This window comes from Rhinoderma darwinii, chromosome 4 (assembly GCF_050947455.1).
Source record: "Rhinoderma darwinii isolate aRhiDar2 chromosome 4, aRhiDar2.hap1, whole genome shotgun sequence".
In the NCBI taxonomy this organism is placed as follows: Eukaryota; Metazoa; Chordata; class Amphibia; order Anura; family Rhinodermatidae; genus Rhinoderma; species Rhinoderma darwinii.
In genome coordinates this window covers 385,023,727-385,038,356 of record NC_134690.1, presented here as the reverse complement: position 1 = coordinate 385,038,356, position 14,630 = coordinate 385,023,727, and the positions used below count along the sequence as shown (strand labels likewise).

Below are 14,630 nucleotides of genomic sequence, written 5' to 3'. Positions count from 1 at the left end.
GTCCTAGAAAACTCCTGGACCTTCTATATGTAAATTGTAAAATGGTGTTGACAGGTGGTCATATCTATTAAGGTGCAATATCTGTTCTCAATCTGCACGATTGTAAAATTAAACTGAAGTTTGAGCAGATTGATAAGGATGATCTCGGATCTATTAGTGCATTAAACACCTGCTCAGTGCTTATATCTTTTTTTATTGCATGGAATTATTAGTGACCTTTGTAAGAGCAGAGAACATCACACATATGGTTCTGTCCTCCTACATCTCCAAGTAGCTTTCACAATCCAGGATATTGATCAATGTTATTTTAGTTGAGTATGCAGCCTAAGAAAATATTAACTAGATTAAGCATTGTCAACCTCAAGTAGTCAAGTACTGAACAGAGCAGCGGCGGCGGCGGTAAGAACTAATCCTGAAGAAGGACAGGTGAGAACAACCCCGAGGATGGACAGCACTTACCCTATGACATTAGCATTGCTATATTATAGACTACTGATATCCTTGATGCATGGAATTAGATTTCAGCTGATCAAGTGATGATGACAATTTAAACATTTGCTTTAGAACTTAGTGAGAAAATATGCACAAAAGGGGTCACATAGGGGGTCCCATGAATAGTGCTGTATTATTGAGTATTTTCGTCAGACACGGGGAAACTGTATTTCATTGTGATATGATTTTTAAATTAATAGAAGGGAGTCCCGTGTTTAAGACCCCCATCTATTAGCCAGAGCAGAGAATGAGTATAAAGAACATCTCTGGATTTGGAGGACCCAGCATGTCTATGTTTCATATGGACAGAATATTAATTTCAATGGCCCATGTATATTGCTTTATTTGCCCTGCGGTGGTGGTACAAAAAAATGAAATACTTTCTCTTGGCTTTCTCCAAAGATTACAGCTGTTTGTTGGGGATTCCTGGATCTTGTAATCAGATTATTTTCCAGGGACCCTTCTAACAAAAAATGTATGCCTAAAATGGACAATCCCTTTAAGAGACTCTGTATATTGTTTTAGGAGAACGGTCTTGTAATTTTGTAATGTTTTTGGAAGCCTACAGGTGTTTCTCGCAACAATTCGGTCACATAAGGATGTTGTTTGCAAAGAAAATGTAAGTGTGTGTGTCTCTTTATGTCTGTGTATGAGTTACATAGGATATTTATTGAATTATATTTAAAAAAAAATATCATTTCATTATTTATATAGTCATATTGCTGATAGTTGTCTTGCTGATATACTGTTGATGTGTTGGATATGAAATCTTCTTACATCTTTATTTTAATTGAAATAGATTGATAGATTTTCAGTAATTGTTGAACTTTACGTTTAGAAAGAAATCATTTTTATTTAACAAATGTGTAATGACTTATTTTTTGTATTAGAAAAGTGTTTATTATTTCAGTTTTATATTATTAGTTTTATAGTTACTGTATACAGAAAACATTTCTAAAATATTTTGAGAATTACACATAAACTAAGATTTTAGGTTTTGTTCACACTAGCGTCATGGCTTCCGTTCATAGACGAAGATACTCTGTATGTGTCCCCATAATACTTCTTGCCCAGGCAGGACATTATTATTCCCCTTGTCAGTTGTCCATTCCCATTGTCACTAGTTATTGGACAGTGTCAGACTGTGTAGGGAAACAACCAATTAACAAGGGGAATGGTAACATTCAGTTGTCAATTTATTTGTACATTTCCAGGAGGAATAACAGAGGAACAGCACAATGCAGTTTACTTAAAAAATTTGTTTTTGCATTGTTATTTTATGGGGAATGCAGGTATTTAACAAAACATACATGTTATAATGATCGCTGCCAGATCATCTTTAATGTTCAAAGGTAGTCATTTACTTTTAGACGTAGTTCTAGCCTAACCTAGGGCAACAGGCATAGTCTAATACCGCAATGCAAAAGATACAAACAATTAACCATTGGACCTCCTGTCAGCCCCAATTACATCATCAGAGGCGTAGCTAGGGGGGGGGGGCTACCGGGGAAAAGGGCCCTGGGTGTCAGGGAGGGCGCCAACAAGACTCTTTGCCTTGGCCAGGGTATATTGATACAGGGCTAAGCTGAAATTTTTACCCGGGTAAAGGAAAGCCTAGCTACCTATCTGACATCATGTAGTGCCATATATCTTAATTTTGCTCTCTTTAGGATCTGTATGGACCACGAATAAGGAGTGGGAACCACTAGAATGAAAACGGGGTGAAATATAATACAACATGGTATACGAAAAATCGACAACTGAAAGAAAAGGAAGGACTGTATGCACACCCACAAAAATGCAGAATAGAAAAAACACGATTACTTAATTATGATACACAAAAAAATATATGTGCGTATACGTACACCCAATAAGGACACATACAAATATAAAATATAAAATAATTTGTACACAGCCATATACTTAAAAAATAAAAATCTAGCTGCCTTCAGCCACCACTAGGGGGAGCTTAGGACCTTACTGTATACTGTATTATTATAAAGTTGAATGTATAAGCAGAATACAGTAAGCTCCCCCTAGTGGTGGCTGCAGGTATCCAGAATTTTAGAATTTACTTAATGTCTATGTGGGGAATGCAGAAATCTGTTTTAGAAAAACAGAGCTCCGACTATAAATATAACTATAAAGATATTATGAAAGTAACCAGCTCGGCATTTTGGACTTATTTATACTTTAAATACTAAGCAGTGTAAAAGAGTGGATATTCCTTTTTATTAAGGTTAAGGCCCGACTGTCGTCATGCGGCTGAAAGTCACGCCGGCGCACTATTCGAGGCAGTTTGCTTGTTAATGGCCGCGATGTGTTGCAGGTAAAATTGCTAGTTACCTGTAAAACCGTGTGGCCATAAGGGCCTATTCCTTAATGGCTGGAAAATTTCGCAGGTATATTGTAATTTTACCCGCAATAATGTACGGCCATTAACAAGCAATTTGCCAACTGTGCCGAATAGTGTGCCAGTGCGGTTATCGGCCGCATTGTAGCCGGGTCAATGCTGCTCTGCTAAACTATTGATGCAACTGCTATCTCTAAAAGACCCCAACCTGCTGCAATCTAGACCACCACATATGTCAATGAGCTTATGTAGAACTTCCCTATAAGGGCTCACAGGGCAGCATTGACACGGGCGACACGTAGGTGAAAACCGTGCCGGCACAATGTTTGTAGCGAATGTCAAATTGATGGTTAATTGCCGCACGTTGTAAACTACTGGTTACCTGCAAAATTATACAGCCATTAATGAATAGACCCTTTATGGCCGCACAACTTGGTAGGAAAACTGTTATTTTTCACTCGCTATTAACGAACAATTTCGACAACAATTCCAACGCAATTTTCTGGCCGTATTCTTAGTTTTGGTGCCTTATCCTCAGAACGTCAGAACTAATTCAGAGTCACAAACATACAACAGGGGTCAAAAACATACAACAGGGCTCCTCCTAAGTGTGACAAAGATAAAGATCATATAATTTACATAAATAATTCACAATTTACATAAATTAAAAAAAACTGATGTATCTCCAATCTGTTGCTGTTTCTATTATCTTTATTACTTTTTTAGTTGATATGATATAACATTCATGTACAGTGACCCCATTATTTGAGCTTTAGTAAAACATTAATTAGACTTTTGGCCTGGGATGGTATCATTTAACATTGTGCATGGCAGTGACACATCCCATCATATCTTATCTAGTTCAATGACTACAGATCAATGTCTACAGATCAATAAGTGAGCAACATAGTCTGCTAATGTCTGCACTGTTCATTATTCAGATTAAAATAAAATACTCTAGTATCCGTCTTTACTGAGGCTTATTCCCTAAGTATATGTGTAGCAGTTGGCTGGTAACAATTTCTTAAAGGGTCTGTCCAGGATTAGAAAAAGCCCCCCCCCCCCCTGAAATAGCAGAACTCTTGTCTATGGGCTATGTTTGGTATTGCAGTTCATCTTCATTAAAGTAAAAGGGGCTGAGCTGCAATACCAGACACATCCTGCGGACAAATGTGGGGCTGTTTCTATCAAATTATATTACGTGTAGACTGAGTAATGATCGTTACGAACTGAACATATTATAATGAACAATGCTACATGTAATCGGGCCCTTACTCAATAACTTATAGTTTAGAGTCATTACATTGTTGCTGTATTGGAAATCAGTTCTTCATGCTCTGACTTCCTGGAGTTTATTGTGGGCTTGTGATAATACACAGCAGCTAATCTGTACAAGCAGAACTGCAGCTGAAATTAACCCGAGTAAAAAGTCCCAACATTTAATTTAATTTCTAATGTATATACTAGAACATAAAGAAAATTCCAAGGACTCCATAGACAAACTCAAAATGAACCATTCTCCACCTAGAGTTTCCTCATTGAATTTTTAGGTCCAAAATTCAGTTCTGAATTAATTTTAACATGTATCCGTATACGTGAGCTCTTTTTTACTTGTTTGAAAAATTATATAATTGTGGCTGCTTGCAGTCACCACTAGGGGGAGCTAACAACATATGGAGTTATACAGCTAGTATTAAACTCAATGAAACAAGCTGTATAACATCCAGTAAGTTACCCTTCTTTCGGAAACAGCTGCACTCTTGTCCATGGGCTCTGTGTAATATTGCAGCTCAGCCCCAGGCAAGTGAATGAGGCTGAGCTGCAATATCAGACACAGCCCATGGACAAGAGCAGCGCTGTTTCTGAAAGACAGCAGCCATGTTGTTTTAAATCTCATACAACCCCTTTAATTGTATTTTAAACAAGGTTATATGCAATGGGTCCATAAGGGTCGATGCTGAAAATGTTAGGTGGGGTTCAATGTGGAGTACCAACTGGATTGTAGGGGAGGGTGGGCATTGTAAGTGGAGGGGACAGTCATATAACCCATAGTCTGAGCTGCAATACCAAGCACAACCTATAGACAAGAGTGGTGATTTTTCTAAAAAAAAAAAAACACCAGACATTTAAAGGGGTTCTCTCAGGATAGACCCTGGTAACATAACTCTAGGACTCCCGACAATCTCTAAATTAAGTGGCAATGCACAATACCTCGTCATCTCCACTTGACTTTCTTTGGAAGCTGACCATGAGGCTGCCCAGAAACGGCTGGGCAGTAGACTACATAGCGCTTTCATAGAGCTGTCACCAATTCACACTGGCAACCATCAGTGGTTAGACCTATGCCAATCAGACTTTGGTGGCATAGTCTAGCAATATGCCTCGAACGTCTATCCTATATAGATAACTTTTTATGTCCGTTTTGTTGACACCATTGTTGAAAGTGAACCCAGGACATGTTTTATATTTTTTATCTGGTCATGATCTCTAATATTTTTACTATTTTCCGGATTCTTAGGTTGTGATTTTCCGCTGTTACAATGATTGTCAAGAAGCAGAAAACCGGATGTCTCAGCGGCCTCTGTCGTTGGTACATTTATGCAATCCACGGACTTCTATGTGAAATATTGTTTACAGCAACCTGGGATTTCGTCACTACCTTCAACTGGAAACTGATAGGTGTGAGCAGCATCTGGGCAATTTTTATATATGGAACAGCAATATTTGTCATAGAGAAAATGTCACTTTATCTAGAAGGAAAATGTCATCTTCTCAGTAGATGTCTTCTATACACTCTCTGGACATATACTTGGGAGTTCTCTACTGGTTTTCTACTAAAGACTTTTAATTCCTGCCCATGGGATTACTCTCACTTTCCTGGAAACCTCATGGGGCTCATTACCTTGGAGTATGCGGTGCCTTGGTTTTTTGGCTGCATGATAGCAGAACAAGTGGTGATTAAAAGTACACTTAGATTGCAGTTCATCCCGGAGGGAAGCCACAGAAATTGCAAAGGACAATAGTATTTTTTATATAGACATGTCCCTTCAGAGGATAATGTTTATATATCACTTCAACTGCTTCACTGTCTTTCCCTGCACAGTAGCGACCCGGCCACCCACTGTGCAAGGAACTGCAATCCGCTGTGCAAGAAAAACTTAGAAGGGGATGCGCACTAAATCAGCACTGCAAATCCTTTGTTTTCAAGATCAAACCCTAGGGATATGCCATCACCTTTTAATATAGGAATAACCCTTTAAAGGAACACTAAACATAGAAAATGCACACACAAAAAAAATCCCAGCAATTCCTCCCTTAATCTCTGCCTCTAATTCATCCTATTTTGTCCCCTATTGCAATTAATACTGAGAAATATATAAATAAATCTTCTCTATGTGTCCCGGGAGATTAGCCATTTTCCCTTCCTTTTCCTCACAATCCTGTGTCTGGCTTAGCACAACTGACTGCAGTTGTCCTCTCTGCCCTGTCTGCAGTAGGACACATAAATCGTTAAACCCTATCCCCTTTGCTAAGCCCCACCCCTCAGCCATTCACCAGCCAAAAATTAACCCTGTGTTCTCTGCAGGATTTCTACAAGACTGTTTTTTTCAGGAACATGCAGCAGATACTGCACACTAACACACAGAGTGAGAATGTTTTTCTCCTGTTTACTTTGATCATTCATTTCAAGGTTTAGTGTTCCTTTAAGACCAAAACTGTCTCTAACCTTATGTGAAGAGAATAAAGCAAATGTCCTGTTGGGGGCCTTCAGAATTATATGTAAATCTATACCTTTGGGTGATGTTAACCCACTATTTATTTTTTTCACCTTTTGCTTCATTTTAGATCCCCCCAAAGTCTCATTGGGAAATCATTCTGCTCCCTCTCTTCCTGTTCAGGTGGGCTGATCTGTATATGCAGGAGCCCACTGCCACTTGGAAATAAGTGCAGAAAGTAAATTATGGCAAAAACAGAATGATTTACAATTTCAAGCCACTAGCTCACCTATTCTTAACTGCAGATACTCAGAGATCCCCATGTGTCACTTGGCTGCCAAGCCCATAAGAACTGAATAGCCTCCATGTCATCCATTTTTGTTAGTCTTCGAACAGTCGTTACAGTCATGAAACTATTCATGTACAAAATCCTATCATTTTTTCCTCGTCTTATTTAGTATGGTGCATCAGTGGCTAGTACTGTTGCCTTACGGCACTGGGGTCCTGGGTCTGAATGCAACCAACGATAATATCTGTAGAGACTCTGTATGTTCTCCCCGTGTTTGTGTGGTTTCCACCAGGTTCTTTGGTTTCCTTCCACATTCCTAAACCACACTAATAGATTAGCTCGCTTCTTTTTAAATTTGCCCAAGTGAATCTGTATTGGACTAGGGAAATTTAATTGTAAGCCCTATGTGGCTATTGAGTGATCACAATCTCTGTACAGCAGTGCCGAAGAAGTTGGTGCTACATAAGCAACTGGAAATAAAATATATTAATTTGGTTCTCCTATAATATAGATGGTCACAGCAACTGACCACAAACTCTGTAGTAATCAGTACAGTACAACCTACTTGGATACAGTTGTTTTAATGTGAAGATCAAGAGCAACGTAAAGAATGGTGCAAATTATGCTTTTGCTATTTTAGTTAATGCCTGGCCCAATATATAACATTGTTTATCAACACCTAGAGTAATTACTGTGCTATATTCTACGTAAACTATAGAGAAGTAGGTCGGACAGCTATATAATATAAATAACAAATTCTGTGCCCTCTCGTGTATTCCAAGACTATTGATTTATCATTATATACTCATTGAACTTAGCAAAACATGATTCTTAAAGGGAACCCGTCACCAGTATTTCACCTATTGAACTTTACTTATCCCTCACTGGCCACTGCTGTCAAAAGTTCATTGCCGTTATCCCCTCTCCTAAACTCCTCCTCCGACTGTAAATAACGGTCTGCAAACATTTTGCGCTTTTTATCGTAATAATCCGGCGTCCCTTTGTGCGCACACACCAGAAGAGGACATCAATGCACAAGCGCGGGATAGTGTGTGCTGGGGAAGGCGAGGAGCTGTCAATCAAAAGTAAGGAGGCGGGGTAAACTCGGAAAGACTTGAGGAATAAAGATTTGACTCTTTTCAAACGAAGATCTGACTCTTTTATGCTCATTAGCATACGGTGTGGGAACACTAAAGAACTGAATATTAAAGCTACAGAGCCGACTAAGAAGATAATTATAGGTTATATAGAAATTATTTTTCACCCGCTACCACTAGGTATTGCTGGTTTAATAGGTGAAATGCTGGTGACAGGTTTCCTTTAAAGCAAAGCGTTTCGGTGTTTCGAACAAAGAGTTACAGGTGTGTGTTACAGGGTATATAATAAAAGTGCTATGTTATTCTACAGAAAATCCAGTGTCTGACCTGTGGTTTTGTTCTGAGCTGTGAGTTCCACAGATTTTTGCAAACATTTTAACAGGAAATATCTAGCTATTGCCATGCCAGGACCTTCCTACTCAATGACGTCACCAAAGCTAAAACTCTCTGCGCTTCTTGCTGTGAAGCACGGATGTCATGCAACACTTTCTGGAAATGTTTCCGTTTCTGCAATAATTTACTTGTTCTGTTGGTTACATTCTATTCCATTGTAAGACTAGTCATGAGGCGCTATACAGACATAATACGAGCGTCTGAATCTCCTCTACAAATTTAATTTCCATTATTTAGAAGATCTGCAAGGAACCAACCCTCAATATGAGGATCTAAGGACTCCTATGCTAGAACAGCTCTACTGTAATGTCACTTAGGCCACTTTAACACCACGTTTTTCCTGCACGTTTTAACGTATGCGTTGGGAAAGTTCCTAGCACATACATCAAACATAACCATAGGCTACAATTATACTGATGGAGGCCAAAAGAGTGTTCTTTTGGCTGTCGTCGGGCAGTATACTTTAGGTACACCATTTTTATGCAGGATAGAATAGCGTAAATGACTGCGCTGTTCTATTCAGAGGCATCAAGCAAAAAATGACGTACCACGCGGTGTATGTTTTATTTTTTTTATATGGGAGCCCATGGATGACATATGCATCTGTATGGCATAAGTTACAGGCATTTGATTGGCTTTTCAGGAGTTTTTCATGATGTATACGTTAAATGGAAACCATTGTAGCCTATGGTTGACCAATGCGCTAAATGGATGCCTAACAGTGGCATCCGTCGCCTATAGACTATAATGGTATCCATTTAACGAATACGTTATGAAAATTGTCATGAGAGTTCATGATGTATTTGTTAAACGAATACCATCATAGTCTATGGGTGGCGGATGCCACTGTTAGGCGTCTGTCGCATCCTACGTTTAAAATATACGTCTAGAGCTCTTTTCAGTGTATACGTCAAACAGACACTATAAAACGCAGTGTGAAAGGGGCCTAAAATGGGTTTGTAAGGAGTGAATCAGACCTGGTAATGGCCTGGCACCAGTTAACAACAATGCTCAAAAATTTATTATGGATGTTTTTAGATTACTTTATTAAAAGACAGGAAATATGTGATGCGATTTTGTAATCCAGTATACATGTAGTGCTAACATATTAATTTACACTTTTGGCCCTTGAACCAATGGGGCGCACAATCAAATTATTGTATGTTCAGCACAGGCATGTCCTAAGGTAATGAAACTGAAACGGTCTGTGAATGTATTATATAGGAATATGAAAAAGAACGAAAACCCATAACACAATGGGTTGGTGGCCTACATATACTATAGCCACAAAAAGTAAGAGAGTCATTATGGTACAACCTTGATATGACCATCATCATGGTTAGAGATGGGGTGGAGAGAAATCTCCCTTCTCATCAGAAAACCTGCTACCTCCACCCATTACTGTATGTGTTGCATTATTGCAGTTGTGTGTTATCAGCTACGAGAGGAAAAGTCTGGCAGGGAACAGAAAACAGCTATCTTATCCTAATACATTTCTAGGCTGAATTTTATTTGTGGGATAGCATGGCCTTCTTAAAGGGGTTGTCTGCTTTGGATAATCCCTACTTGTTAGAATGGTCCCATGACGGAAAGTTGATCACAAAGTTTCTCCCTGCTGGAACCCCCAGCGATCAGCTATAATCTGTGGGTAAACTTGACAGTAAACGCCTTTTTACATGAGTAAAATGATTGGGCAAACGAGCGTTCATATGAATGCGGTCCAAATTGGGCAGGGTAAAAGGACTCTAAGTTTTTAATTTCTCTGCGGCGCCCCCACAGTGGAAATTAAGCATTACACAGAAATTAAAGAGGCTCTCTCACCACATTATAAGTTCCCTATCTTGTAAATAATGTGATCGGCGCAGGGGCGTAACTAGGAAAGACTGGGCCCCATAGCAAACTCTTGACCGGGCCCCCCCCCGGGTGCCACAAGCAGCCCCCCTATAAATAGTGCCCCCTGTAGAATGTGCCATACAGCCCCCTGTAGACAGTGCTATATAGCCCCGCCTATAGACAGTGTAACACCCCATTTGTAGATAGCGCCCCCATCTCCCCCTTTTAGATAGTGCCATACAGCCCCCCTGTAGATATCGCCATAAAGCCCCCACTGTATATAGCGCTGTACAGCTCCTACTGTATATAGTGCCACACAGCCTCAATCCCTTGTATACAGTGCCCACAGCCCCCCCTTAGTAGAAAGTGCAGCACACAGACCCCTGTAGATTGCGCCACACTCAGCCCCCTGTAGATAGAGCCACAGCCCTCCCCCTTGTAAATAGTGCCACACAGCTCCCCATTGTGTGTAGTGCCACACAGCTCCCCCTTGTGTATAGTGCCACACAGCTCCCCCTTGTGTATAGTGCCACACAGCCCCCCCTTGTGTATAGTGCCACAAGGCAATGGCAGATCCGACAAAAGTTGTATCAGCCAAGGAGATGTCACTCAAATATGGAAAGTTGGGTTTGGAGGCAGGACTATGTGACTCTTCAGAATAGCTGCACCGCCCCATGACCCTCTAATGAGTAATTAGCATATAGTGTGCGTCGTTTTAAAAGTGGATTTTAAGGATTTTGCTGCATCTGAGAAAAAACATACAAGGGAATGTTCGGAAATATTGTCACGTCATGTATTACCGCATGGAGGCGGTTCGAGGGGTTAAAACTACCTGACAAATGCCTATTAAATTTACAATGAATTGAGAAAAATTCCATCTGCCCTGCAATTTTGTTATTATAAATATATCCTATGTAAACTACAGATCTAGAACCAAGATCTGACATATATATAGTACCACAACCAAGCTCAGCACATAAATACAGCACCAGAACAAAGCTCAGTACATATATACAACACCATAACAAATACAGCTCAATTTAGTGCAACCCCTGCCGTATAGGTTTGTACGGTGTATAACTACAGCTCCCAGCATGGCCCGAACAATGGTGAGGATATGCTGGGAGATGCTGTTTCACAAAAAAAATATCACATCATAATCATGTCGCTGCGGATTACATAGTGACTTCAATACTGATTAGAGGCAGAATAAACATTTACATTATGTGACTCACCGGTGATGTCTCAGATTCTAGTTCTTTTCTTCTCCCTCCGGTCCAGACCTCTAAGATGGATTTTTACCGACCATGACCCATTTCTGTAGTTTTCCGCTCAGATGTCTTCAGCTTCTCACTTTTAAAACATTTCTGCAACTATAAACAAAGTTAAAATTCTCAACACCTCTAAACATAATAAAGCGCCATACACTTCACCTCTAACTATAATAGCGCCATACACTGTGTCCCTGATTATAATAGTACCATACACTATGTCACACACACACCGTGCCCCCTGTAGATAGTGCCCCCATAGCTCCCTGTAGATAGTGACCCCCATAGAGCCTCTGTAGATAGTGACCTACATAGAAGCCCCTGTAGATAGTGCCCACATATGGACTCCAGAGCTGCAAGGCAATAGTGCTAACCACTGAGTCATCGTGCTGCCCTAAATATAGCTTCCCCTATAGATAGTGCTCCACGTATAGCCCACCTCTGTAGATAGTGTCTCACATATAGCTCCCCCTGTATATAGTGTCCCACATATAGTCCACCCCTGTAGACTGTGCACTACATATAGCCACCCTGTTGCTAGTGCCCCACAGGTAACCCACCCCTGTATATAGTGTCCTACATATAGCCCACCCCTGTAGACTGTGCACTACATATAGCCACCCTGTTGGTAGTGCCCCACAGGTAACCCACCCCTGTATATAGTGTCCCACATATAGCCCTCCCCTATAGAAAGTACCCTAAAAATAGCACCCCTATAGATAGTGCTCTACATATAGCCCACCCCTGTATAGTGTCTCACATATAGCGCCCCACATATAGACCCCCCTGTAGATAGTGGCCCACATATAGACCCCCCTGTAGATAGTGGCCCACATATAGAGCCCCCTGTAAATTGTGCCCCACATCCCCACATACAGACCTCCCCTGTAGCTAATGCACCACATATAGACCTCCCTCCTGTATATAGTGGCCCACATATAGACCCCCCTGTGTATAATGGCCCACATAAAGATGACCCCCTGTAGATAGACCCCCCACTATAGATAATGCCACTCACATTTTTATGAGAAAAAAATTAATAAACTTGACATACTCACATGCTCCCGTTCCCACGCTGTTCATGGGCGATGCAGACATGATCTCTTCTGATCATGTCTGTTGGAGGTGAACGAGCGTCGTCCAATGCCGCTGATTGGCGGGGCAGAATGACTTGCCCCGTCAATCAGTACCTTACAAGCATGTAAGCGGCGCGATGATGGAATCGCGCCGCTAGCCAATCATTGTCATTGTAAGACACTAGATGGTCGGGCACGGAGCATGCCTGGCCATTCAGTGCTAAATCATGTATTTGGCTGCCGCTAGCACCCGGGGCCCCCTCCGGTGCTAGCGACACCTACAGGCATGAGAGGGCCTGTATCGCCCAGCCCATACTTGGAGGCTCGGCGGCGCGGGCCCCATAGTAGCGGCGCTACCGCTGTAGCAGCCATAACGGCTGCTAGCGGTGCCACCGGGCATATGGGGGGGCGTGTCGGCTGGCCCCCTCAAGCCCCGGACCCCGTAGCAGCCGCTAAGGCTGCTACCGCGGTAGTTACGTCACTGGATCGACGCTGTAATGTAGATTACAGCAGTGTTTTTTGTTTTAAAAAACAATCATTTTTTATGGAGTTATGACCTATTTTACCTTTATGCTAATGAGTTTCTTAATGCCCAACTGGGCGTGTTTTACTTTTTGACCATGTGGGCGTTGTGGAGAGAAGTGTATGACACTGACCAATCAGTGACACATACGCACACACTAACATTACTCAAGTGTCCTGACAATGAATATACATTACCTCCAGCCAGGACGGGATGTGTATTCAGAATCCTGACACTTCGCTAACGTTTGTGGTTGATTTACAGCACAGCAGTCGTAGTCTCGCGAAATTACCCTGTAAACTGTAATTTACAGCGAGACTACGCCTGCTGTGCTGTAAATCGACCGCAAATGTTAGAGAAGTGTCAGGATTCTGAATACACATCCCGTCCTGGCTGGAGGTAATGTATATTCACTGTCAGGACATATCAGTAAAGTTAGTGTGTGTGTATGTGGCTGCACATAGTGTTCTAGCTAGAACACTATGTACAGTGTAAATGAATGGAGGGAAGTGTATGACGCTGATTGGTCACTGATTGGTCAGCGTCGTACACTTCTCTCCACAACGCCCACTTGGTCAAAAAATAAAACACGCCCAGTTGGGCATTAAGAAATTCATTAGCATAAAGCTCAACTAGGTCATAACTCCGTCAAAAATGATAGTTTTTCTAAATAAAAAACACTGCTGTAATCTACATTACAGCGGCGATCACATAATGTAAGAGATGGGGCACTTATAATGTGGTGACAGAGCCTCTTTAAGCAGGACAGGATAGTTCCTCCAGAGTGTGAGATGCTCTTCGCAACCTCTCACTATTCTTGCCAAGAGATGAGGATCCTGAGTAATGGAACCCCTCTATTAACTCAGCTTAGTCAAAAAGCTTTTTCGTAACACATCCATTAATATCTTCACTTCTTCTACAGCTGCAAGAGGACACAGCAGTTGCTCATTTGCACAAAAGATAACCCACCTGAGGATGCTAGCGTCTAGGCAAGAGGTATCTACTGCTGCCATCTACTCATCAACTGCCTAGTGGTGAGGAGTAGATCATTGCAATGTCAGGCCACCACTGATCTAGACTGTATATTTGCTTGTAAATTTTGGAAATTTTAAACATATACATTTGGGCATTGGTAATAAAAAATAGTAATTCTATATATATGTGTATAGACATTACCCTATAATAATCTTTTCATAAACAACATCTGAAAGCCCTGACTAATGTGAGTAATGCCATCTGATTGTTTATATGCACATTTCCTTGGTACAGCTGCATGAGCAGGTTGAATAATTCTCTGAAAATAGGTAAGCATCAACAAGAGGTTTAAATACCTCATTCTCTCTTCACTTACTAAATAATACCATATGTGAAGAAATTAAGACAGCTTGTTTATCGCTAGTTCATAACACACACAATATATATATATACACAGGTCCAAACTAATTTTATCCAGGTCTAGGAGCCAGCAACGTGCGAGGCTGGCCTTATATCTCATTTGAAGTTTTGCCCCCCCAGTAGTCAGAACAGAGCTTCCCTTGATAGTTACGGCAGTGTCCCTACCCCCTCTCCTATAGTGGTAAATGTTTC

At 41.0% G+C, this 14,630-nt stretch overlaps 1 protein-coding gene across 6 annotated transcripts; it reads left to right on the top strand.

Annotated features, from left to right (window-relative positions):
• The first annotated feature begins 333 nt into the window (after positions 1 to 333).
• TMEM229B (transmembrane protein 229B) lies at positions 334 to 8,261 on the top strand. 6 transcript variants are annotated; one of them, XM_075863242.1, is made up of 4 exons: positions 334 to 426; positions 1,054 to 1,111; positions 2,732 to 2,821; positions 5,364 to 8,261. In XM_075863242.1, the coding sequence occupies exon 4, from the start codon at positions 5,386 to 5,388 to the stop codon at positions 5,866 to 5,868; it is 483 nt and encodes a 160-aa protein (XP_075719357.1). In that variant the 5' UTR covers positions 334 to 426; positions 1,054 to 1,111; positions 2,732 to 2,821; positions 5,364 to 5,385; the 3' UTR covers positions 5,869 to 8,261. The 6 variants fall into 6 exon arrangements, with proteins under 6 accessions (XP_075719357.1, XP_075719355.1, XP_075719360.1 ...); XM_075863244.1 differs by having other exon boundaries at positions 370 to 426; positions 1,061 to 1,111; XM_075863240.1 differs by lacking the exon at positions 2,732 to 2,821 and having other exon boundaries at positions 335 to 426.
• The last annotated feature ends 6,369 nt before the right edge of the window (positions 8,262 to 14,630 follow it).